Source organism: Daphnia pulex, chromosome 10 (genome assembly GCF_021134715.1).
Source record: "Daphnia pulex isolate KAP4 chromosome 10, ASM2113471v1".
Classification (NCBI taxonomy): domain Eukaryota; kingdom Metazoa; phylum Arthropoda; class Branchiopoda; order Diplostraca; family Daphniidae; genus Daphnia; species Daphnia pulex.
The window spans coordinates 16039547-16064714 of record NC_060026.1 but is presented as its reverse complement, the minus strand read 5'-3'; the positions used below and the strand labels follow the sequence as shown (position 1 = coordinate 16064714).

The 25168-nt window shown below is 40.5% G+C and overlaps 4 protein-coding genes and 2 long non-coding RNA genes across 11 annotated transcripts; 3 read left to right on the top strand and 3 right to left on the bottom strand.

Moving 5' to 3' along the window:
• Positions 1 to 51: 51 nt before the first annotated feature.
• On the top strand, positions 52 to 2508 carry LOC124205060 (integrin-linked protein kinase-like). Its single transcript, XM_046602371.1, has 8 exons — positions 52 to 194; positions 261 to 383; positions 459 to 624; positions 686 to 878; positions 948 to 1028; positions 1092 to 1531; positions 1604 to 1834; positions 1905 to 2508. Exons 2-8 carry the CDS (start codon positions 295 to 297, stop codon positions 2052 to 2054), a joined length of 1350 nt encoding a protein of 449 aa, XP_046458327.1. The 5' UTR covers positions 52 to 194; positions 261 to 294; the 3' UTR covers positions 2055 to 2508.
• Positions 2453 to 6508, bottom strand: LOC124205059 (serine/threonine-protein kinase tricornered-like). 6 transcript variants are annotated; one of them, XM_046602369.1, is made up of 11 exons: positions 6408 to 6508; positions 6162 to 6297; positions 5982 to 6068; positions 4974 to 5288; positions 4712 to 4919; positions 4545 to 4654; positions 4343 to 4466; positions 3950 to 4280; positions 3640 to 3873; positions 3371 to 3558; positions 2453 to 3295 (listed from the first exon to the last, which is right to left on the bottom strand). In XM_046602369.1, exons 4-11 carry the CDS (start codon positions 5049 to 5051, stop codon positions 3165 to 3167), a joined length of 1404 nt encoding a protein of 467 aa, XP_046458325.1. In that variant the 5' UTR covers positions 5052 to 5288; positions 5982 to 6068; positions 6162 to 6297; positions 6408 to 6508; the 3' UTR covers positions 2453 to 3164. The 6 variants fall into 6 exon arrangements, with proteins under 6 accessions (XP_046458325.1, XP_046458326.1, XP_046458324.1 ...); XM_046602370.1 differs by having other exon boundaries at positions 6382 to 6459; XM_046602368.1 differs by lacking the exon at positions 5982 to 6068.
• Positions 6509 to 7332: 824 nt separating this feature from the next.
• LOC124205046 lies at positions 7333 to 8156 on the bottom strand. Its single transcript, XR_006879191.1, has 3 exons — positions 8066 to 8156; positions 7961 to 8001; positions 7333 to 7759 (listed from the first exon to the last, which is right to left on the bottom strand). It is a non-coding gene; the product is annotated as an uncharacterized LOC124205046 (long non-coding RNA).
• Positions 7604 to 9815, top strand: LOC124205042. Its single transcript, XM_046602335.1, has 7 exons — positions 7604 to 7774; positions 7843 to 7941; positions 8015 to 8315; positions 8394 to 8548; positions 8639 to 8840; positions 8907 to 9158; positions 9224 to 9815. The coding sequence occupies exons 1-7, from the start codon at positions 7604 to 7606 to the stop codon at positions 9745 to 9747; spliced, it is 1704 nt and encodes a 567-aa protein (XP_046458291.1). The 3' UTR covers positions 9748 to 9815.
• A 5066-nt stretch (positions 9816 to 14881) lies between these two features.
• LOC124205045 lies at positions 14882 to 21357 on the top strand. The gene is made up of 2 exons (XR_006879190.1): positions 14882 to 19273; positions 19350 to 21357. It is a non-coding gene; the product is annotated as an uncharacterized LOC124205045 (long non-coding RNA).
• LOC124205041 (vascular endothelial growth factor receptor 3-like) lies at positions 20017 to 25077 on the bottom strand. Its single transcript, XM_046602334.1, has 19 exons — positions 24940 to 25077; positions 24649 to 24821; positions 24377 to 24563; positions 24140 to 24309; positions 23574 to 24063; positions 23237 to 23382; positions 22991 to 23165; positions 22759 to 22926; positions 22372 to 22694; positions 22109 to 22311; positions 21956 to 22040; positions 21720 to 21879; positions 21427 to 21654; positions 21223 to 21361; positions 21018 to 21151; positions 20811 to 20959; positions 20626 to 20748; positions 20428 to 20557; positions 20017 to 20365 (listed from the first exon to the last, which is right to left on the bottom strand). Exons 1-19 carry the CDS (start codon positions 25001 to 25003, stop codon positions 20040 to 20042), a joined length of 3573 nt encoding a protein of 1190 aa, XP_046458290.1. The 5' UTR covers positions 25004 to 25077; the 3' UTR covers positions 20017 to 20039.
• Positions 25078 to 25168: the final 91 nt, after the last annotated feature.

Sequence of the window (25168 nt, the reverse complement as noted above, 5' to 3'; positions counted from 1 at the left end):
GAAAGGAAGTGGGGCCATCGCCCAAAAGTAATTTCTCAAGATTTGTGTTCATTTGCGCTGCTTTATTTCATGCGATTGTGTAGAAATCGAAACAACGGATTATAGTTATTTACCTACCAACTTTGCCAGCAATTGAAGGATAGATAGTGCGCTCAACTGAAATCAGTTCGATCGTGTATTATAAACATTACAAGGTATTTATGGCTTTCTTGAACGTTTTCAACCCACGCAATAATAACAAGACCGTGGACTGGAAATAGGTTTTAGTCGCTCAAGAGACCTGAGACGACGACAATGGAGGATATTTTCCACTGGTGCAGGGAAGGCAATGCCATGCAGGTTCGTGTCTGGCTGGATGACACTGAACATGACATGAATCAAGGGTAATTTATAACTAATCACTCAGTGTGGTGTGTAAAATTTTTCCTTCTAACCATCATACGCTTTTGTCTACATAGTGACGACCATGGGTTCAGCCCATTGCACTGGGCTGCCAAGGAGGGGCACTTGAACTTGGTGACTTTGCTGATCCAGAGAGGTGCTAGAGTAAACGCCACCAACATGGGCGATGACACTCCTCTCCACCTGGCCACAGCCCACGGTCACAGAGAAATCGTTGGAATGGTATGCATTACACAGCGAAAATAATCGCTTCATCAAACAATGATTTCATTTCGTTCTGCAGTTGTTGAAGAACAAAGCTGACATCAATTTTGTCAACGAACATGGCAACACACCTTTGCATTATGCCTGCTTCTGGGCATACTCTAGCATTGCAGAAGATCTGGTCAACTATGGGGCCTACGTCTCTGTTGCCAACAAATACGGGGAAATCCCCTTGGACAAGTGTAGCGGAGTCATTGCCAAACAACTGCACGGTAAGTCCACACAGGATAATCTCATTTTTGTCGAGCTTTATTGATTTGTCGTTTGTGTTAATCAACTAGAATTGGCGGTTGAAAATGGACAGGACTTGAAGCGGATCGGTTTCAAGGATCAAAGTTGGTTAGGACTAAAGACTAGGAGCCGTAAGTGTTGACCAAGTTTCTATAATTACCTCGGAAAATAAACAAGTATTTAAATTGAAATAGGCGATGCGACTCTATCACGTCACAAGGGTATCAACATCCAAGAGCTGTCGCTTCACAAAAAGCTGGCAGTCACTCCTTCCGGCGAGTCGTGGCGTGGAACGTGGCAGAGCAACGATATCGTGGCCAAATTTCTGGCCGTCCGCCAATGCACGCCGAGAATTTCGCGAGACTTTAACGAGGAATTTCCCAGGCTGCGCATCTTCTCTCATCCAAACGTTTTGCCCGTCATCGGCTGTTGCAACGACCCCCCAAATCTAATCGTCATCAACCAGTACATGATCCACGGATCGCTCTACGCCGTTCTCCATCAAGGCACAGGTCTGGTGGTTGACACTGCACAAGCCATTCGCTTCGCCCTGGACGTGACTCGAGGCATGGCCTTCCTCCATTCGCTGGAGAAACAGTTGCCCAATTTCACCCTGTCCAGCAAGCACGTTATGGTAATGAGTTTCGATAGTATTTTTTGACAAAGAGAACGTTGAAATAACCTGATTGTTGTATTCCCCCTTTAGATCGACGAAGACCTTTCTGCTCGCATTAGCATGGCGGACGCCAAGTTCTCCTTCCAGGACAAGGGTCGTTGCTACAGTCCTCAGTGGATAGCTCCAGAAGCTCTTCAGAAGAAAGGCAAAGAAATCAACGTCAAGTCGGCCGATATGTGGAGCTTTGCTGTTCTATTGTGGGAGCTGGCCACTCGACAAGTACCTTTCGCTGAACTATCTCCCATGGAAGCTGGCCTCAGGGTACGTTGCCTTACTTCAACGATTAGTCACATATTCACTTTTACCTCTTGAATTCCATTCTCGGATTCAGATCGCCCTTGAAGGATTGAGGGTATCGATACCCCCTGGCTCGAGTCCTCACATGGCCAAATTGATCCGCATCTGCATGAACGAAGATCCCGGTAAGAGGCCCAACTTTGAGATGATAACTCCCATTCTCGAAAAGATGAAATTACAATAGTGATTTTGAAAACAAACAACAATTTGCTAAGCAAAACAAACGCCGTCAAAACAACCCACAAATGCCTTCCAATCGGATTCATCGCGTAACACTGCCTTACGTTTCACACACACACACACACAAAACCCCACGCAACAATTTCGCTATATTAACTATCTCAGCTCCTTTTTACCTCCCCAGGACGTTAATCTTTGATTTTTTCCTATAGTTTTAATACGGTAAAATATCCGTGCCAATTTGTGACTTGATGACGGGAAAACCTGAACGCTAACCGTGTGCCTTTTTCTGCATAGCCCCCCTCCCCATCTCCCGTTTTTTCGACTGACGCAATCGTTTTTTTAGTTTTTACGGAGGACAAAACAATCAACAAACAAAAAAAAAGAAACTACCAAATATAATTAATATGCTATGATCATATATTTGCTGTTATTATTACATTTACACCAGGAACAAAGATTGTATTTTTTATCTTTTGTCTTTTAACCAACGAGGACTGAATTCTGAATATTTCTGTGGGAAGTAGTAGAATAACTCTCTATCGAAAAGGTGATGAGGAGGAGTAATGCCAAAAAGAGGTGATGGAGAAGGTGGATAGCAGATCTGACGGTAAAGTAGTAGGAGGGAGAGGAGGAGAATTTTTAATATCTATGTACAAATCATGTTTTGGTTTTGGTTGCTATTTTTGTTGATTTTCGTAATTTGTCTTTTCTTTTCCCTTCAGCGGAAAAAAACCCTCGGAAAAAAATAATAATAAAGATGAGATCGAGACACAGTGGGAAGAGGAGAAAAGGGGGAAAACAGAGAAATGTTGAAAAAAGATGTTTTTAGACTGGGAAGTGAATTTTTAAATTTTTGTTTAGTTTTTCCCTACACAAGTCGAATGGATCCAAAAGTAGAAGGAGATAAGAGAAGGAGGGCAGCAAAAAGAAATTTTTTTGAATTTCGTTTCATAAGACGGTACAAAGTGCAAGTGGATCGTTCGTTTTAAAAACCGTTAACCAACAACAAATATGTTTTTTTTTCTTTTATATCTCAGATAGCCAAGAAAAGAGGAAAAGGGTAGGGTAGGGGGGCGGGATTTTTTTCTCTTTTCGTTTTAAGAATTTCTTACTATTTTTTCATGTGCGAGGGGAGGACACCTCGTTGCGTCAAACCTTCGAAACGTTTGAACGTGTAGTTGATGAACACCCAATCCTTGTAAGTAGAAACGTCGCCTTCTTTGGGAGGCTCTGGGGCCGAGGCTACAACAAACAATTCAAACGAAATTAACGATCAGAGTTCCAAAAAAGAATAAAAAAGGAAAATGAATCAATTACGGATTTTCAGATCGACGTCAGGGAATTCGTCAAAGTTCGAAGTGTCATCGATGGAGCGAATGTTGACCGAAATGGCAGCCGGTCGTTCACGAATGTGCTCCCAATCAACGCCCCGGAAAAAGTTGTACGATTTCAAGTCATCCAGCCCTCGCTGGGATCCTGCTCGACGATCCGCCTCGCAGCAAAATCTAATTTGCATTCGTCAGTGTGGTGAAAGTTCATGAGCCAAATAGGGAAAAGAAATAATTATTTGAAAAAAATGCACTCACCTAAGGATGGTCTGACGGGCATCTTCAGATATAGGCACCTCCGGTGGAAAGATGAGGGTTTCTCTCCAATTCATCACTTTGCGATATGTCTCCTGAGGATTCTCGCTGCAGAACGGTGGATATCCAATCAGCATCTCGTACATAATGACGCCCAAACTCCACCAATCGCAGGCCGATCCGTAACCCGTTTGCATAAACACTTCGGGAGCGATGTAATCAGGTGTGCCCACCGTACTGCATTCAAGTTAATGGCATCACAGTTAAAGTTTATTCTATCAAATCGGTCAAAGTGAGAAAATTTCATCCAGACCTGTAAGCTAGGGCACGTCGATTCTTCTTCCAGCTCTCGGCTCTCCTTTTGCTGTCCATGGGATTACTGGGAGCGAAATCCGAGGGCTTTGCCTGGCTCAAGTCTCGATAAAAGTCTGTGCGGTGGGATTTTTTAAGGCCCGTACACAGCCCGAAATCCGAGAGCTTAATATGGCCTCGAGCATCGAGCAGGAGATTGTCCGGCTTAATATCTCGGTGAATGAATCCCAGTTTATGGATAGAATCGATGGCCAACGCCGTTTCGGCGATGTAAAATTGAGTACATTCTTCCGACAGAGTGTCTCGCTTCATCAACAACGTCATCATGTCGCCTGTAAAAACATTTAAAGTGATTCAATATTTTGTTCAAGGGCTTTCTGGCATGAAGTTTTACCTCCAGGGAGAAATTCCATAATCAGGTAGAGATTTACTGGATCCTGGAATGAATAATACATTTTCACAACCCATTGGTGATCGGCTTCGGCTAAAATGTCACGTTCAGCTCGAACGTGAGCCACCTTTTAAAGCGAGAAAGAAAAATTATTCTCACGTCGTGACCGAATATCTTTCCATCTCTTTTTTTAAATGTATTTTACCTGCTCCTTTTCCAACATATCAGCTTTCCTCAAGATTTTCATAGCGTAAACATGGCCAGTATCTTTCTTTTGCACTAGACGCACCTCACCAAACGCCCCTCGACCAATCACTAAAATTGAAATTGTAAAGTTTCAAATCAATTGATAAAGTTTTAAATGAATCGCACCTTTGAGGGGTTCGAAATCTTCGACACCCAATCGAGAGCGTTTCAATCGGAGAAATTCAGTTTCTTTGATGGCATGTTGTTGACGTTTCTCCTGTTTCTGGATCTCCGTCAATCCTTCCTCTCTCAAAGTCTCTTCCAATTTCGCCAGCCTTTGCTGTCGTTCGACATTCTGAGCGATGAGATTGCTGTAGTAATTCTCCAGCGTCACCTAAGACACAAGTTTATTATCCAATTATTGTACAAATGTCAATTTCGACGTTACCTTGGCTTTAGTGGCTTTGTCCAAGGTATGGCCACTAAGTCGAATGGGCGCCAGTTGATCCTGAGCGGCCCCCAACATGTTGTTCTCGTCGTTGTTGTTGTTGTGATGGCTCGTCCCGATGGAACGTTGGATCTTTGATCGATGACGATGTTGAGACTTTTCCTGCTGTTGTTGTTGGTACCGACGTCGGGGACTGGGTCCCGGTCCCTTCTGACGCAACCACCACCAGAAAAAATCCAGGATAACTCCTTTGTAGAGTTGGGAGGGTGACAGGGATGACCCACTGCAACTACGTCCGTACCGATTGAATCACTACTGTAAATAATAAATAAAAAAAGAAAACAATCGTGAAATGTTGGCAATAAATCGACGACAGGAAGAGACCACTATTTTGTCTTTCTTTCTATGTATAGTATCGATTGCTGGAAACCCTGAAGAACGAGTCCACACCACTTCCTCTGAACCCTTCCCTTGGCTAAAAAACCCTCGACTTCCGCTTTCACTTCCGTATTGTGTACGGCACATGTGATGCGGCTCACACACGAACACACACTCACACCCAGTCCACCACAGCACTTCATCAACAATCACCTTGAGGTTTCATGCTGAATCAATAAGTCAATATGGCCATATTAGGAGACTTGTCACGCTGTGCAAACTCTGGACTGACTTTTCCCCTAAACACCCTTGTCAAACAACACTCTTGTGTTACAACGTCAATACCAAAGACAGATGTTGGATTCCCAAATGTCAAAGAGAAGGGCATTTCACTAAAAATCAACTTAATTCATGCAATGTTGGTTCACCGGTGGAGAAAGTACTGGCATATTTGATAACTTCTAGCTTCCACCACAAAAATGAGGTTAAGCAATCAATATTATGCACCACAGCAGGCTAAGCAACTTCCTTCGATCACAACACACTGCAGCTTTCAGGTCTGCCTGGTAACGGCATCAAGAAATGCACAGCTGTTTCACCGATACACTGAAACATCTTGAGAAGATTCACCTGGTGGCAACTGCATTTGTTGTGTTACATCACTCGGGGTTTGATAAATGACAATCCCTGGGAACTCAACTAAAACTTGCAGCAGCACTGTAAACAATATCCCATATTATACAAGTTTGACAGTCTGATTAAAGACAATAAGCAATAAAAACGAGTGGACGAAAAAAAACGAGAGCCTACCTCAAGGCAATTGACCTCCAGATTGGAGAGCCCCTTTATGAGAGTGCAACCAGCCAGTAAACATAAAGAAAGGTGCAAAATCCAAGAAATCTATTTTCTTCCCCGAGTTGTTATAAGTCTTTAAATACTTCCGTAACTGCGTTGAAACAAAAGACGTGTCAAAACATTTGAAACAGAAAATCAGCCCTTTAAGCAGCCAGTTTTTAAAAAATATTTCCACCGAATTTTTCGAGAAGTTAACTTTACTTGTTTCCGTAACCCTCTGCTCAGGTGATTTGTTCTTCCACTCTTTAGTCTTTTTCTACATTGCAGAATCATTTTGATTGGCGTTGCCAGATCGCCGTCGTCACGATCGGTTTTTCAAAAAGTTGTAAGATTTACCGCTAGATGGCTGTACTTTCCTTGTTTCCTTTCAAATGACGTCATCACGTCAATGCGCTAACGATTTGCTAAAAGCATCTATCAATCAATTACATAATAACCACAATTTCGTATGAACAATTTGTAGGGAATGATTAAGCCAAATATATTAAACCCACATTAATTTAACACATTATCGATAACAAGCTAGCGAATACATATTATTTTAACTGGGTGCCGCTTGATTTGCGGCTGATTCATCGGTAGCTGTAAAATTTCGCAGAATTCCTGCCTCGAGTAATCCGTACCCGGACGTCGAAAGGATTTACGGTAGATTTCACAGGTAATAAACCAAATTGCCTGTTTCTCGAACGTAACGAATCGCTGGGCAATGCCCGCGTGACTCCGAACGTTGCACACCTATCGTGTTGCAACCAATTCGTTGTGTTACCTGGGTCTCCAACTGATGTTAAACAACGTATAATTATGTCAATTTGCGTTCCCTCTTTCATCCTCCATTTTGTCTGTTGAATTAAAATTGCAACCTACGAAGATGGCCGAACAAAATTAACCTTGGACAATTTCTTTTCATTACCCTAGTCCCAAATTACATGAAATTGCCTGCAGGCCCCCGTTGTACGAATGTAACGTGTGGTAAATAGCTGCAAGGTGTCAACATAAATGTCAGAATTGTTTGGGACTGGACTCGTGGATAGTTTACGACTTCAAAAGTCAACGACAACGTAACCACTGACTGCGCATCGAATTGTCGGACCCAATACTCTCGAAAATAAAATGAAAGTACTACAGGTGGCATGACCACAAGATGTCATCTATTAACAAATGATTGACGACCACTATTTTTAAGTTTAATTGCCTGTTAGCCGAGGTGATGAGCCTTACACCGTTAGGTGCCATGACCCTAGAACAATACGAACAGAGAATGTAGGTAAATGGAACTTTGGGTACCTGGGAAACGGGCGCTACCATAAGGAAGTGATTTCTTGTAGAGGTGAAGGGTTCACATATGGAGCGCTTCATTTTCTCGGTGACCGCTAAATAAATAGCGAACCCAATTTGTGATGCAACAACCAGTTGGGAAAGAGACGTCATCCGAGACTAATATCAGAGTCGACCAGCAAATGGCTCGTCAATTTTTCATCATCGGTGTCTTGTTGGTTTTCGCTTGTTGGACTTCGGCTTCTAGCGCAGTTTCACTCGAGGACCAACTGCAGCAGCTAAGAAACAATTTCGTAAGAAAACAATTGATTCAATTAAAGAACTTTTTAAAATTGATTAGTTTCATTGGCAAAATTCAAAGATTAAATTCAAAGAGGAAACGGCAGCGAAAGAAATTAAACTGGAAGAAAAAGTGGCTGAACTGGAAACCAAACTCATTCGACTCGAAGGACTGGTCGAAGTATAATTAATTAATTTACCTATATCATATCCTTTGATTGAAATTGAAACAATTTCTTATCTAAAATTCGAAGAGGAATTTAATTGATTTGATCAAAGAAGATTTATCGACCAAAATCGTTCACCTGGAATCCAATGTGCATAAACACAAGGAAATGCTTGTGGCCATTCAATCCATGCAGCCAAATATTTTCCCGAAATTGGACTTGGACAATTTGGAAGTTGCCCAACAATATGTCAAAGCGAGCGGATTGAGAACGTGCAGAGAAATTCGTTCCAATGATCTTTCTCTCCCATCCGGAATGTACTGGATCGATCCGGATGGCCAGGGAGTTGGAGATGACGCCATCTTCGTCCACTGCGACATGACGACAGGTAACCTGCTAATAATATGACATTGTTCGGTAAATTGTTTTCTCATTTCCTGTGGTGTTGTGTGGGGATTTTAAATAGGAACGACTTCGGTTCTTCACGACAGCGAGTCGCCGATGAATGTGGGCCATTGCGTAGAACCCGGATGTTATTCCAGGGCAATCAATTACAACGCAACTAGTAAACAAATGTCAGCGTTGGCTGAATTATCAACCGAATGTCACCAATCGATTGCAGTAAGTCAAATTCTCCTCCACAATTATTAGATACAATAAAATTGAATAAATGGTCAAATAATTAATTTTGAATGTAAAATGTTTTTGCAGTACGACTGTAACTACGCCCCCTTCGAGTTCAACAACGTCCCTTATGCCTGGTGGAATGACAGAAATGGAAACCCGCATTACTATTGGTCCGGAAATATGTCGGAAGGCCATGGCTGTCAGTGTAGCATTGATCAAAATTGCGTTGACGCAAATGCTAAATGCAACTGTGACTCGATTTCACCAATGCAACTGACCGACGCTGGTAAATAAATAGGAAATTATTTTATTAAAAATTAAATTACCTGCATGGGTTTTATCATTTTGCCAGGTACCATCAGCGATAAGAAACTTTTGCCCATCACTCGTTTGAATTTTGGCCGAACACATTTTGAAATTTCATCCGGAGTCCATACACTCGGCCGATTCCAATGTTCTGGACAGGTGACCATCTCGGGAATGCCAAAATCCTGCGAGGATCTTTGGCGTATTGGACACTCCCTCAATGGCGTCTACTCTGTCGTGGGATCTGCAATGATGGAAAGTGTTTACTGCGACTTTACAAAACTCCCCGAGGATCCAGGTAATTTACAAACATACCGTTAAGTGCATAGTGATCCAGTTAATTGTTGAAATTATTAACCGCAGGATTCCAGAAGTGGATCGGGTACGCCGACGTCAAATCTGTGCCCACCTACTTTTACGTGCAGAGAAGTGAACGTTTCTCCAAAGTCAACGTTTCCATCCCCTTTAATATGGCACTTGTCAACATCGGGAACGCTATTAATTTGACGACGGGAATTTTCACTGCTCCTAGGGCGGGAAGTTATTTCTTCGCGTTCTCAGGATTGGCCGAATTCCCAAAATTCTCCGGTCTACTCTACATAGGGGTGGATCTTTATTTGAATGGACAACTGACCGGGCGGACTTTTATTGAAGACGTCAACACTGTGGCCGGGCAATACAGTCCGTTGAGTTTTCAAACGACACTGAAGTTGAAACAGGGCGACGAAATCTGGTTGCAAATTGACACCGTATCGCCACTTATTGAACCACAAATCCCTCGTCAGCTTCCTTCGGTTGTAAAATCGGTTCTCCTGTTTGACGATTTCCGCCACTTTACTCACTTCACTGGTTGGATGTTGGATGAGGATGTTTCATTGTCACTTTGATTGTCTTGTAAAATGAATCGAGTTGCTATTTATGAAACTATTTCAATACAAATTTATTTATGCCAATTAATTTACATCGAGAATCAAGTTCGATTTCCAGTGAAAAATGTCAAGCAACTTGCAGCAATGATCAGCTAACAGTGAGTAATTGAAGTCAATTTCTGTTTTAATTCAATCTAAATGTCAAAAATGTAGTGAAGCAACGGAGAAAAAATATTGAGGCTAAAGTAAATTTACTTTAATTAATTATCTTGTGAAAATCCAAATTCCAGAGGGCAAATTTGCTGGATGCGGAAAAGTGTCGAATTATCAAGGAGAACGTTATTGTAGGCCCTACTGAATAAAATCCCCACAAAACATTGTAAGATTAAATCTCATCAAGTCAAATTCATCTTTTACCTTACACCAGGAGACTGTAGGTAAAGGAGCACCTTCCTCCAAGTGACACTCGAGTTTGGCGTCCTTTCCTTGTTCGGTTCGGTGGCGTATGGAATCTCTGTACTCTACTTGGTATTTGATAAACATTTGAAATCCCTTATCGTCCCTTATAAATCAATCCAATTCGTTAATATTAATTAAATAGCTAGTAAACTTCTCAAAACAGTTAATACCAGCTGGATAGGCCTACTCTTGAGAATCAATTGTGATCATTCGTCTTTGACCAAGTCATGGAGGGAAGGGGCTTGATATGTATCACAATTGAGTTACATCCCATGCACAATAGCAGCCGGATTACTAGGATTGCGTATAACATATAATTTGATATCTAGAAATGAAGAAAATTATTATTGAATGATTGGTTATATTAGGTTTGATAACACTATAATCACTGACCTGCAACAATTATGTCAATGAAACGATTATTCTCCTTTCCAAACCTGGTACTAGGCTTGCAAAGGTAATTCCGACCTGCAGTGGCCCTGCTGGCATTCTTTTTTGTTTGGAAGCCTTGAAACTTGCTGTACAACCAATCACCACTTCTACCCCTGTCATTGTCCAGTGGGTACAGTGTCTGCATATGAAGTGGTATTAGGAATGATACACAATTAAAAGAATTCTCAATAAAACAGTCTAAATTTCTTACAATATTTTCCTTGCCACGACCGGATGTCCCTTCTATTTTAAGGGAAACTAAGACGTCGGGATGAGTAGGGCGACACGGAAGGACTGCCCTTTGTGTCTCGTTGAATATGAAGGATCGATCGATCGGCAAAAGCAAATTCTCTGCATCTACAATAGAGTTTCAAATAGAGTGACTTCATTGAATCGTATCGAGTTAAATAAAAAAGAATAACTTAGTCGAATGGCAGAGCAGACTATTTTCGATTTCCGAGTAAAATTTTTTAAATAAAAACAAGAGAATGCAGAGCCATCTAGCGATGATGATTTAAAAACCTTAATTAAAGAAGGTGTTTCTAAAAATACCAGAGACGAAAAAAATGTATTGATTACTTGATTAGCCGTATTAGATGTATTGATGCAGGCCGCCAAAAGAATCAATACGAAAGAGCGGTCGCCCTTCGGAGTTTCAAAAATGGATGTGCTGGCTTGAACGGGCGCGACATTTAAACGGCGATATTATTTTATTTTGAAAGGCTTATTGCTGGGCGGATGTCAGACATACGAGCCCCGGCCCGTACGTTGTTTTATACGTCATAAGGACCCAAATTTTTTTTTATTCCTGTTTAAAGCGAATCAGTGGCTGCGCTGATTTCATGAATAATATTAAGGAAAATCTCAAAGTATATTATGCTAGGCTTAAAGTTCTTTTCATTATTCATATTATATACATCTAGCTGTATTGTATATAGTCCTATAGGTCCGTGCTGTGTGTTATTTGATACCTGCAACATTCATTTGTTTTCGTTTTATAATTTTGATTTCCTGTGCAGTGCAGAAATGTCACACAGATTTCTCCCAAAAAATGAACCGAGTGGCCAGGAATGCAGAGCTCTCCGAGGATTGTTTCAAGTTTCACACGAAATAAAAAGCGAAAACAACAACGGATCAAGTAACCGACGAGGCGACGACCAAGTGGCAATAAACGTTCCCCTCCGTTCTAACACGCATAGCGCGATGGATACCCTAGTTGCCGTTTATAGCTCTACACAGAAAATGGACAAAAATTATTCTCCCCCCCCCCTTAAATTTCAAACCAACCAAATCCTACAATAAATTTAAATATTTTGAGAAGCGCAATATAAAATTTGTTCATCTTCATTTCAATTCAAAATCCATTTGAAAATATTTATTATTATATGAATATTTTTGTACAGGTTTTAAAGCAGCATAGAATCTTTCTTTCTTCAAAGCCTTAAAAAAGTTGTTGCCTGACTGTATAAGAATTTGAAAAGTGAAATACGAGATGCTTTCCCCCAAAGGGCTTTTGAAACACTTCACAGTTCACACCCCAGTTATCTTATCATTGTAATTGGAGCCTTCGCTGAGGCGCAGTCTTGGGCGCAGTCGGAATAAAGAATCTCAAGGACAAGTGCATGTGCGGTATTAAAAATATCGTTGAAAACAACTCGCCAAGACGTTCATCGTATGTTACATAGATTGCGAAAAATGGCTGAATATTATGCTGACGACGTATAATTATAATCAAACGGCAGCCGAATTAATCGCTGGGGATAAACCGAAGCCTAGCCTATATTTAATATAAAACGCTGCGGCTGGATGCGGCGTTATTGGGGCAACACAAGCGGAAGCGGCTGGAGTCAATTTTGTCTCTTGATGGTGGAAGCGATCGCCAAGACCGTGAAAGGTTTGTGTGCGTTCGAAAAAATATTTTCTAAATGTTGTTTTCAAAATATAATTCATTGTTTATTTTTAAACAGATGCAAAACAATTGAGTGGGAGAGGTTTGATCTCGTTATCAAATAATGTGCAGTTCACTAACCAACAACTCCGCTAACAAGCCGTTTCACAGAAGTTTCAGCATATACATGTATTTCTCATATAGGCAATATAATCCAGCAGAAATGTGTAACGATGATAACAATATAATTATCTAAAACGTTTTTTTAGTTCATACAACTCATTCATTCTGCGATTCTGTGATGTGAAGATAATATACGTATATAAAAACACGACTATGTAAAATACCCTATAGGCCTATATGTCCTGATTTTCTCCCACATTAGAATTTAATTAAATGAAAGGAGCTTGGTTTTTTGCCAACCAGCAAGTAGTTTTATTCTTCGTCTCCGCTTCTTTTCCCTTCTAGACCAGCAAGCGCCTATTCAGCAAGCCCAAGTCTGGCTTCCTTTGTTTGATTGCCCCAGCTGGATGATGAAACCTACCGAAAGTGCGGCATATGTAAAGATTTTATAGAGAGTGTGCAAAGGTCAAAGTGCAGGTGTTCTGCGAAGGGTGTTGGTGTTCTGCACTCATGGGAATTTCCCCAAAAATCAAAATTTAGTTTTTAAAAGACTTTAAAGGAGAGGTCGAACACCACCAAGGAAAACGAGCACTCGTTCCAGCAGTCATTTTTCGTATTAGGCCTATCGGCAACCAATAAACGACCACATCAAACAGATCAAACAAAAAAAGGCTGCTGCTTGCATGGTAGGCCTATACATAGGCCTAAGCAATGCTGACTTTTGTATTTTTCGTGGCGTACTTGATGTTATATTGTCTCAGCACGTGACGTCTCTAATAGAGAGAAGAGTAGGCCTAATAGGCCTATATATGTATAGTAGTATAGTCATTGTAGCTGTTGTACCTCAAACAATTAGTAATGTGAAGTTTTATTAATGAGCACTATTTCTCCCTACTTTTTAAGTAAGTGTGTAAAAAAAGTCAAAAATCGTACGTAGGGATCACATATAATTAAAAATTAGAAAATAAGAAATGGGGGACTAAATTTGAATATTTTATTTTTTTTAGTACATGTTATCAAACTGTATGTGTTAATAAACGTGTGTTGCAAATTTAAATGTTTTTGGTATAGATTTACTATTTTTTATTTAATTTCAAAGTTACTGAAATTGGTTTCCGCGTCGAAATTTTTTCGCCGTATTTAACACGGCGCTTATGGCGCTACGCGTCTTCTTAAAATTAATGCTACATAACAACTAAATAACCTAAAAATCCCAAAATAGTCTAGTTTTGTAGCCAATATAACCTAGTTTACTTTGTATTAATTAGATTTTATGAGAATAACACAGCAGAAAAGTTATTTACATTAGAAAAAACTACCCTTTTTCCAAATTCCAATAGGTTTCGGCAACAAGTTTTGGCACCAAGTTGCAGCGGCCCCTGCCAAAATGTCAACCTGGCGGGTGTGTTGTAAAACCTATTGGAATTTTGCGGAATTTGGAAAAAGCCCAAAAAGGGTAGTTTTTTTTTAAATGTGAATAACTTTTCTGCTATGCTATTTTCATAACATCTCATTAATAAAAAGTAAACTAGGTTATATTGGCTACAAAACTAGACTATTTGGGGATTTTTAGGTTATTTCGTTTTTATGTAGCATCAATTTTAACAAGACGCGTAGCGCCATAAGCGCCGTGTTAAACACGGCGAAAAAATTTCGACGCGGAAACCAATTTCAGTAACTTTAAAATTAAAAAAAAATAGTAAATCTACACAAAAAACATTTAAATTAGAAACACACGTTTATTAACACATGCAGTTTGATTACATGTAATAAAAACAAAAAAATATTTAAAATTAGACCCCCATTTCTTATTTTCTAATTTTTAATTGAAAATTTATATGTGATCCCTACGTACGATTTTTGAATTTTTTTACACACTTACTTAAAAAAAAGGTAGAAATAGTGCTCATTAATAAAACTTCACATTACTAATTGTTTGAGGTACACCCCCCTTTTTCGGCTAAAATGACTATACTACACCAAAAACATTTAAATTTGCAACACACGTTTATTGACGTATAAAGTTTGATAAAATGTACTAAAAATAATAAAATATTTAAATTTAGTCCCCCATTTCTTATTTTCTAGTTTTTAGAAGAAAATTTATATGGGATCCCACGGTACGATTTTAAAATTATTTTATACGCTTCCTTAAAAAGTAAGTAGAAATAGTGCTCATTAAAAAAATTACTAATTACTAATTGTTTGAGGTAAAAAAGCTAAAATGACCAAACTATAATAAATCATTCAACATATTTCACGCTTTTGGCTTTATTATACCACGCGTCAAGGACGTTGCCGCGCGTCAGCGGTTGGCACCCTAGTGATGTTGTACCAAAGCGCAGGAGCCGCTTCGGTCCCAACCCTACCCATCACCCGGTAAAGGAGCGAAATATACTTTACAGCACATCAGCTAAGACCACGGTTGGCTATAGAATGAACCGTTCCCCGCCCACGCAGCGACTAAGCAAATCAGCTCGCTACAGTTGAGGTGGCACGCCCCTTTTTTCTTTCTCTTCTTTTTTCAGTTAAGATCTACGACTAGTGTGTTGTATTCCCCATTTTCTGTTGAGCTTTCGCCCAAGCTCAAGCTGACAAGCTCCCAGCACTGCTTCTTTTATATATATAACTTAATGGGAAAGGAGTACTTGCTAGCCCGTACAGTTTGTTACAATTAACAAATTGTACGTGCGAGCAAACTCATAACTTCCTGTTAAGTTAATTTTAAAATAGTGGAGGATGTGACGTCGGCGCCATCTTGAAGTTGACGCAGGATGTCCAACTGCTCCATAGTGAATGATGTGACGCCAGGGCCATCTTGAAGTAGGCGGGAACTGCAGCGGGGGATCACACAGCGCCTCCTTTGGAGACGACTACGGCGTTTATTGTGGGGGTGGGGAGGGGGTACACATAAGCTGGGAGTTGAGGTGCAAGGCGTGGCTGGTGCTGGGCAATTCTAATATTGGGTTGTAGGAGAGAGTAGGGCCATCTGGCATCACAGAGTTGATGTAACCGAACGGGATAAGTGGGTCAGCCGCCCTAAGGACTTAATTTTGGCATCACCAAGAAACTCATATGACTACAAAGGAAAATGATTATTAACAATCACTGAAATAACTTGGTCACATTTTCCACCATTCACCTTTTCATTGTAGTCTTCCGGGTACAGCTTTTTAGTAGTTTCAATAAACGTTTTCTGTACCGGGCAGGAATACTGAAAACAAAAATTATTGATTATGTTTTTTAATAAAAGAAATTGATTTGAAATTTAAAAATACTTGCATGGTCCAGTACTTCGGTTTTCCGTCATGCAAAAAATTTACACTAGCAAAATTAAGGTTTTCAACATGAATGCCCGTGTAACTTTGTGCCGGCCCAATCGATAGTTGGGGGGAGTTTACACCAGACATCTGTGATGTAGAATATTTCTGGTTCAGTCGATGGGAAATCGGGGAAAATTGGGAAAAATTTTTAGATAGAAATGGGGAAAAATATAAGGGGAAAAATCGGGGAAATTTTTCCCTTGGTTCACTTGAAAAAAGAGTTGGCAACCCGTTGGAGAGAAGAGGAAAATTTATTAAATAATTCTCCCAGCAATTGCTAAGGTCAATCAAGGTCTATCTGGGCAACGGCGGCTTTTTTGGTGAAGATGTCTACTCTGCTTGCTGAGGGCCTTTTTTAAATAATCCACCTTGTAGACGTTTTCTGTTAGGCCCTGCTTGGGGGAATCCTTTTTCCAATCTCATCAAAATGTATTGAAGAAAAAGATGAGATTGGCGAGCCACTCGTCACGAGCGGTTATAAGATTCGATTTTCGACAATCGAATCTGGATTGCTAGAATAGAGCGAAGGTCTTTTATTTTATTTGGGGGGGAAGGGGGACTCAAAATTAATTAATTAGTGCTTATTCGCCCAGCAGTGAAGGTAGCGAAATTGCATATTTGCAGGACAGGCTGATAAATATTCACGGACAAAGATTGCGGGAGGGGGGGGGGTACACATAAGAAGTTTGGAATTGGGGTGCAAGACGGATGCAATTGTAAGTCCTGTTGACTACTACGCACTTCCATAACTCTCTCCTCGGGCATTCTGTTTGGAAGGTGCACTACCCGCCCGTCTTCAAACTCGACCCTACGGATATCAGCACCCTCGGTAGAACTTTCACTGCGTGATGGGGAATCCATTTTTTTGAAGAGAACTTTAACTTTAGGAGAACACACAAACGAATATTGCACACTGTACGAATGTAAATGTTGGAGTGGGTGAACAAGGATCGATCTCTTGGCTAATAACCCTCTTTCCTATTTTGGAAAAATGGAAAAAAAAATTTCGAACAGAGAAGCCGAATGGTGAGGGGATGAGGGTGGGTTTGGGAGGGAGGTTCACCTTCAATTCGTGCTAAGACTTTTTCTTCCCATTACCCCATACCTTGAACCACCTCGGGTGGTTTTGGTTTATGACAAAACATTTCTGTTTCGTCATATTTTCCAAACATTTCATGTTTCAGCCCCTGTGGGTAAACATAATTGTTTGGCTTTAGGTAAACATTTGTCTGTTACCAAAATGTATTGAAGAAAAAGATGAGATTGGCGAGCCACTCGTCACGAGCGGTTTTAAGATTCGATTTTCTTGGTCTTTTATTTTATTTTTTGGGGGAAGGGGGACTCAAATTAATTAATTATTTAGCTCATTCGGCCAGCGGTGAAGGGAGCGAAATTGCACATTTGCAGGACAGGCTGATAAATATTCACGGACAAAGATTGCGGGGGGGGGGGAGGGTACACATAAGAAGTTTGGAATTGGGGTGCAAGAAGGATGCGTGTAAAGGGGGGGGGGTCTATATATGGGGTTTTATATATATAACTTAATGGTAAGTGAGTACTTGGTTGCCCGTACAGTTTGTTACAATTAACAAATTGTACGTGCGAGCAAACTCATAACTTCCCGTTAAGTTAATTTTCAAATGGAGCAGTTGGACATCCTGCGTTTCCAGGTCTGGAAATCAATTTTGTATCAAATAGGGCCAATCAGCGTACAGCGTTTTAATGAGGCTGTACGCTGATTGCCCATCAGTAAAGTTACTCATTGGTTTTTCAATTTGACCGCGACGATGGTGATGACGATGTTGCGATCGAACGATGGCACGATGAAACAACGAGGCGATGGCAAGATGAAAAGGTGGCACGATGAAACAATGTCACGATGAAAGGAAGTCACGACGTCAATCAAATAATTTAGTCAAATCACAATCAGCACAAATGAATCGACAAGAAAAAACATATAAGAAGTTTGGAATTGGGATGCAAGACGGATGTGTTTAAAGGGGGGGGGGGTCTATATATGGGGTTTTATTATATATAACTACGGAAAGTGAGTAATTGCTTGTCCGTACAGTTTGTTAAAATTAACAAATTGTACGTGTGTGCAAACAACTGTTGGTAAGGTTAGGCCAACGGCCTGTAAGTCTGTTCGCTAATGCGGGCATATAAGAGTCTCATAATCTAAACAGTGTGAGAGAGAAGCAAGGGGTTGCCGATTCTTTTTCCTCTGGTTCAGTTGATGGGACATCGGGAAAATTGGGAAAATTTTTAGATAGAAATGGGTAAATGGAACGGAATTACGAGGCCTAAATCTTGGGTTTTTCCATCGATGGCTTGGGTGAAATGAAAAGCACATCCAAAATGCTTTATACATTTTTAAAGGTTTTCAACATTGGGTTGAAGTTGAATTTTTTTACGCATTTCCACAATGCCTTTTCAAAGTCTGATACTATTTCCTTAACTCTGGAATCGTGAAGAATTTGTAAAAAAAATTTGAAAACCTTCTCATAGTCTGTACTCTTTCTTCCAGACATAAAAATACTGAATACTGTCAATAGCTAGACGAATACACAGAGGCGAGCATTTTCAAAAGTTCTCAAGAACAAAGGGGAAATGATGAAGTTTTACGAGATTCTAAGAAAAAGAAAAAATTCAATTAGAACTTTGTAATGTGGCTACTGTAAATTACTCGGACGACAGAGTGATTGCTGAGGGTTGATGAGGGCTTGAGGCACGGGTTTTTTTTCCGTGACCTGAAAGAGCGCCAATATAGTGGCCTGAAAGGGGATGCCGTTTCACAAGCCAGTACCCGTTTTTAAGTAGCAAACCGCCACTGTGGAGGCAACTATATATAACTATATAGACCTCAATCAAGCAGATCAAGGCGAATTTATCGTCAAAGCAGACTTTGAAGACCAATTAGGAGGTATACACACATTTGCAGCATGCGCGTGTTCCAGGCGAATCATGAAGTTAATGACTTAATTCGGCCCGCTATTAGAGCTCAAAATAGAACTAGATGATTGCGGCTCGAGAACTGAAAAGGTCCTCTCCCGAGCTGCATCCCATCTCAAGCTGGAGACTTCCAAGAGCGTCAAATTGGGCAGCAACGCACAGAACGGCTATTATTTCCGGGTCACCCTAAAATCTAAAATGAAAGAATCTTCGCAACAACGCAATTACCATGCAATTGATAGTAATAAAGATGACGTTCGATTCCGGAACTCTGCCTTGGAAGAAGTCAACGAAACTTACTTGAGAGTGCGCCACGATTATGAGGAACAACAAAGTTCAGTTGTTAAAGAAATCTTGTCAGTCGCTGGTACGTAGTTATTACAATCTAGCGTAGACGTAAGGTCGGGACGAGATGCCTAATTTCTTACTGTTTATACAAACAGCTGGATACGTTGAACCTCTGCAGTCGTAGAACGATGCCTTGTCAAAGCTGGATGTACTGACAAGTTTCGCCGTATGTTCAATTAGCGCTCCAATTCCGTACGTCAGACCGCAAATCTTGGAGAAAGGATCGGGGAGCATTGAACTAATTCAAGTCAGACATCCATGCATGGGCCTATGTTGGAAAGATTCAAACTTTCGCCAATCCAAAACCAAATAATCAATGGGGAATCCCCTTTGGTGCTGAACTGCTTACGCGCTGGCGTTTAAATACGGCGACGGCCTTCGCTTAATGAAAGTACCTTAGTACCCTCTTACCCTTCATTTAAAAAAATATTTTGCCGGTAAATTAGTTTTTTTCCCTTCTATTTGCACGTAACTTTGATTTTGCGGTGTGGATAATTTCGTTTTTTTGCAACATTGCAGATTATTATTACTGTTTGAATTTGAATAAAAACCAAAGTGCGCTGTTCGTGTGTGTTCGTGTTTGTACACAATAGGGCAATATACTGTCATCATTCACATTTCTTTGAATAAAGATGAAATCAACATAATTTTGTTTCAATTTTCTGTATTTGCTTTGATTCCATAATTTGTTGTAAAGATTAAAAGCTAAAAAAAGTCACGGAACATAATTTGAGATAAGAAAGAAGCGGAATTTGTTTTTAAAAAGAACGAATAAGTCAGGCCCCTTAAACCTCCTGGACGTTGACGTAGCCAGTAGTTGGCTGTTGACTGGTAGATGACTCTTGGGACATGAACTCATCAACGAGGTTACCAAACCTCTCGGCATTGCGACGACTGTAGGGCTCATTCATTTCGACGTAATTGGTCCTGATTGATTCTTCCACAAAATCGCCTAGCATGTGCTCCAATTGAGCAAATGTCGGCCTTACATTCGGATCCGCTTTCCAGCACCTTGAAATGATTTCAGCCACACCATTTGGAGCATTTCGAGGCATTTCCATGCGACCTCCGCCCTCCAAGTGCTGAATCAATCCACCGATGTCTTCCATATCTAGAAAATATGTCACTGAAATTAGATTTCGTTAAAATCACTCGGCGAATCGAAAGTATTACCTGGATAAGGAGCTTTGCCCAAGGAGAACATTTCCCACATGGTGATCCCAAAAGCCCAGACGTCAGATTGGCTGGAATAGATCCGATCCGTCAGAGATTCAATAGCCATCCATTTCACCGGAAGCATTCCCTATACATTAACCGTTGGAATACATAAATAAATAATGGTTTTTTAGAAAAGACAGCAGTGTCACTTACTTCTCCCTTCTTTTTGTAATTGCTGTCCTGGTAGACTTTGCGTGACAGTCCGAAATCGGCGATTTTGACAACCCCGTTGGTTGCCAATAAAACATTACGGGCTGCCAGATCCCCGTGAATCACCTACAAAAATCAAATAAGTGAATAAAGGAAACCAACTTTGATAATCAAAGTGGCAAACTAACGTTTCTTCCCGACAAGTAGTCCATGCCTCGAGCGATTTGGAATGCCCAACAGGTCAAATCGCGAGTGGAAAACGGATGATTCGTCTGGTCATCGGTACATTCAACGTCGTTTGGTTGGCTTTGTGGTGTCCGACTAAACGACACTGAACCTGGGAAAAAGTTTTATTGAAATTTCGAATGAAAATTAAATAATAATTTTCATTTTACCATGATTAGTTAACAACATGGCGAGATAATCCGTTTCGCGGGTTTCCTTGCGACTTCGCTTCCGTTCAGATTTCGCTGGAATAGGGGCGGGGGCAAGAGCAGGACTGCCCATGTACAAGTAATCACCATTGCCACTATTGCAAGTTTGGATGACCAATAATTGTACAGTTCAATAAATATGTTATCAATTGAATGAATAAAATACCTGGACACATCTTGGAAGGAATCTAATTGTGCCAACTCTCCATTTTCATTGACTTGATCCATGTAACAGTGTCGATTGGCCAGCAGATGGTTGAGCAGATTGCCGAAATGGCAATACTCGACGATAACGAGGAAATCGCCTTTCGAAAAAGACAAAAGGAAATTGATTTAAAATGGACCGGGATCAAATAATTAAAATTTAAACCATTGGCGACGTCAGTGCAGGCTCCTAACAAGTTGACGATGTTCAAATGCGAGCCGAGATGAATGAGGATTTTGAGCTCAGACACGAGACTGGCCAGAGCGCTCAAATCGGCGTAGGAGCGGACCATTTTGATGGCCACTGTTTCAGTTTTCAGCTCTTCACCTGGAATTATTCCTTCCGCTTGTCCTTTTAAAACCCTCCCGAAACAACCCGCGCCCAGTTGTTTGCCTATTTCGATAATTAACTCATTAATAAATTAAATGCACGAGCAATTCAATTTAATTTTGACTTGCCAATTTTGAGACGTTCGCGAGAAAATTCCCAACTGTTATCATAAGGTAATAACTCAGACTGGCCATCCAAAGGCAATTTTCGATTGAGCCGTTCGGGATTGCCGGCTAGTAGAGGCCCCAACACTTTGGCAATGTCGGCCGCGTTACGGGCTCTATGGCTCTGTCAAAAGCAATGAAAAGAAATGTAAAATGAAATGTGAACTTTTTATACTATGTGTAAATTTTGTAACTAATACCGAGAAACGGACGTAGAAAAACCTGGCCACCATCATGAGGAGAATGATAATTATAATGAGAACCACAATGACGGCCATTGTGGCTCTAAATTTAAAATATAATAACATAATTAGAGGATTAGATTAGGTTTTAAATTATATCATTAGATTTACCCATCGCTTTCGTTGTCTTCGATATTGACATGAAATGTCTGGTTGTCGGAACCCAGTCTGTTCTCGAAATGGCAAGTGTATTCGCCCTGGTTTATCATTTCCATATTCGACAAATGCAGATAAAAATGAAACGTCCCGTTAATTTTTGTTTCGTTGAACGTCAATCCATTTTCTGGTGTCATTTTATCAAGGAGGACGTTGTACTGAATAGAATCCAACTTTGTAAGTTTCAGTTTCATCAAGGCAAATTCATCTTTGTTTACCTTAAACCAGGCGACCGTAGGTAAAGGGGCACCTTCCTCCAAATGACACTCAAGTTTGGCGTCCTTTCCTTCTTTAACCATGACGAAAATTTTATCTTTCTTCTTTTTGTTCAATTGCTTGGATGCTAGGCGTGGAGCCCGTGCTTCTTGCACAATCATGTGGTAAAATTGAACGGCTACATTACGTCTCGAGCTGTCGTTATAGCGACACTCATAGAAACCAGTGGCCAAATTGTTGATACGCTCCCATCTCAGTTCGGTGGCGTATACCCGTGGTTGTAATCTCTGCACTCTACTTGGTATTTGATAAACGTTTGAAATCCCTTATAAATAAGTCAAATTTTTATTATTGATTTAGTAGGGTAAACTTCTCCAATCAGTTAATACCGGCTGGATACTCATGAGAATCCATTTCGATCGTTTGGCTTTGACCAGTTTGAGGGTGCCAAATGATGAAGGAATGGCCTTGATATGTATCACATTTGAGAGTTACATCATCACCATGCACAATAGCAGCCTGATTACTAGGATCACCAATCACATATAATTCGATATCTAGAAATCAAGAAAATCAATGTTGAATGATTGGTAATGGTTTGATAGAACTACAATCACTGACCTGCAACAACAATGTCAATGAAACGATTGATTTCCTTTCCAAACCTGGAGCCCTTGCAAAGGTAATTCCGACCTGCAGTGGCCCTGCTGGCATTCTTTTTTGTTTGGAAGCCTTGAAACTTGCTGTACAACCAATCACCACTTCTACCCCTGTCATCGTCCAACGGGTACAGTGTCTAAATATGAAGTGTTATTAGGAATGATACACAATAAACATAATTCTCAATAAAAATGTCTAAATTCTTACAATATTTTCCTTGCCGCGACCGGATGTCCCTTCTATTTTAAGGGAAACTAAGACGTCGGGATGAGTAGGGCGACACGGAATGACTGCCCTTTGTGTCTCGTTGAATATGAAGGATCGATCGATCGGCAAAAGCAAATTCTCTGGATCTATAGGATTTCAAAAAGTGTTATTTGATTGATTGAGCTGTTATAATAAACGCCGACGATTTATAGAAAGAAAAGTCGAGTGGCAGTCGAATAGCAGACAAGTTTAGAGTTCAAAAATAACAAGAGAATGCAGAGCCATCTAGCGATGAATACAAACCTTAATTTAAAAAAAGATATACTTGTACTTTTACCAGAGACGAAAATATATTGATTAGCGAACAAATGATGGGCATCGCTGCGATGACAGGTGTAATTTCCCGTGTAGAGAAATCGAATGTCTGAGACTTTGAGAGTGGCCGAACGCTGATTCTCGGAAGTTTCCCAAACGACGGAATAATTTTGATGTTGAAGTGGCTTGGGCACCATCCAGGTAATGTTGTAATTGCGTGATTCGTCGATCCCGATGTGGCATTTCAATACGAACGAACTGCCAGACGGGAAAATCAGGTATTCGACTGCATTCTTGATGTGTGGACGATATTGATTCAATGGACTGTGATCCTCGGCGTTGGACGTGACAAAAATGCGGAAGTAGCGAGTTGTGGTCCGTCCGTTAAGAGTCGCATCGCACCAATAAACGCCTTTGGTTTGACTCAATTTGGCTCCAGTAGTCGTCAATCCTTCGTGTTTGTTCCAAGTCCAAATATCATGTTCGCTTCCGTTGTACACGGACGAGAAAAACTAAATTCATTTCATCAATACGTGAGTAATAGGCATATTACTATTTGGTGTAACTGAGTTTTAATATTTTTGAAACCTCGATCCAGTGCTGTTTGTTATTTCTCCTGGACAAGTAAAGTTGGACGTCAGGATGAGTCGGTTTAAAAGGTAGATGAAATTGATTTGTTTTTCCTTCTTCAAAAACGTACACGTCCAAAGTTGGGAGTAAAAGATCGTCGACACTGACACTCGTTTCACCGTCCAATTCTAAATTAAAATCAAAAACTAAGAATTGATGAAATTTAATAATAATAATTGTCTTTAAAAGTCAGACGGGAAATGTTGGAAGGATGAACGAATATGTAAGTCTCGTCGAATTTGCTGGCGGAATTGTTGAGCCGACATCCGTAATATCCGGTGTCGAGATAACTGGCGTTGCGGATAGTCATGGTGGCCGTTATCACTTGAAGAATCGGGTCTGAATGGTACGTCATCGTCAGCCGATCTTTCAAATTGCTCAACTTCCATTCAAAAAAAGGGAATTGAATTGATATTTAATATTTAAGTGATTCATTCATATTTGATTGTTTGCACTAGAATATATACTTTGCGTAAAAATAGTGCGGCTTCATTTTGTCGATGTGTCGCCGTGTCTGTGGGACTCCCACCGCTGCTGGGCAGAGTGCAGGTGACGTTTAATCCGCTGGTCATGGACACGGTGCAAGTGCGGATGAAATCCTCGCCAGATTTGACCAACAATTCCCGCTCGACCTGTTGACCTAAAAGACGCAAGAAATTTCAACATATATTTTTTGATCGGTGATAAAACTATAATCATCTGTCGACAGGGGATTTATGTTTGATGTCTTGTCTTTTGGTTTAAGTTTGTAATAATACCTTGACAGGTGAATGACGTCAGCAGGGCAAAGATAATAGTGCCAACGGCGCTGTTGACCAACATGATGGTTCAATCACAGATTGACGTACGCAATCACCTTAGGAGAATCCAAAGGTCGGACTTTGACTGAATGCAACTGAACGACCTTTTTGTCTTTTCTCAGCAAATGTTTCGGGTGGGGAGTTTGAATCAAGCGGAAATGCAGCAGTTTCACTTCACAACGGATAT

What these genes read in the sequence shown, in the direction of transcription:
- LOC124205060 (XM_046602371.1), top strand. Translation starts at nt 295, where the DNA reads ATGGAGGATATTTTCCACTGGTGCAGGGAAGGCAATGCCATGCAGGTT. An exon ending in CATTGCCAAACAACTGCACG is followed by an intron (nt 879 to 947) that starts GTAAGTCCACAC and finishes TTAATCAACTAG; the next exon opens with AATTGGCGGTTGAAAATGGA. An exon ending in CCATGGAAGCTGGCCTCAGG is followed by an intron (nt 1,835 to 1,904) that starts GTACGTTGCCTT and finishes TCTCGGATTCAG; the next exon opens with ATCGCCCTTGAAGGATTGAG.
- LOC124205059 (XM_046602369.1), bottom strand. Translation starts at nt 5,051, where the DNA reads ATGTTGGGGGCCGCTCAGGATCAACTGGCGCCCATTCGACTTAGTGGC. An exon ending in AGATTTCGAACCCCTCAAAG is followed by an intron (nt 4,655 to 4,711) that starts GTGCGATTCATT and finishes TTTCAATTTTAG; the next exon opens with TGATTGGTCGAGGGGCGTTT. An exon ending in TATGGAATTTCTCCCTGGAG is followed by an intron (nt 4,281 to 4,342) that starts GTAAAACTTCAT and finishes ATGTTTTTACAG; the next exon opens with GCGACATGATGACGTTGTTG.
- LOC124205042 (XM_046602335.1), top strand. Translation starts at nt 7,604, where the DNA reads ATGCAACAACCAGTTGGGAAAGAGACGTCATCCGAGACTAATATCAGA. An exon ending in AGCAGCTAAGAAACAATTTC is followed by an intron (nt 7,775 to 7,842) that starts GTAAGAAAACAA and finishes CAAAATTCAAAG; the next exon opens with ATTAAATTCAAAGAGGAAAC. An exon ending in AATGCAACTGACCGACGCTG is followed by an intron (nt 8,841 to 8,906) that starts GTAAATAAATAG and finishes TCATTTTGCCAG; the next exon opens with GTACCATCAGCGATAAGAAA.
- LOC124205041 (XM_046602334.1), bottom strand. Translation starts at nt 25,003, where the DNA reads ATGTTGGTCAACAGCGCCGTTGGCACTATTATCTTTGCCCTGCTGACG. An exon ending in CATTGACATTGTTGTTGCAG is followed by an intron (nt 22,927 to 22,990) that starts GTCAGTGATTGT and finishes CTTGATTTCTAG; the next exon opens with ATATCGAATTATATGTGATT. An exon ending in TCGCGAACGTCTCAAAATTG is followed by an intron (nt 21,655 to 21,719) that starts GCAAGTCAAAAT and finishes TTATCGAAATAG; the next exon opens with GCAAACAACTGGGCGCGGGT.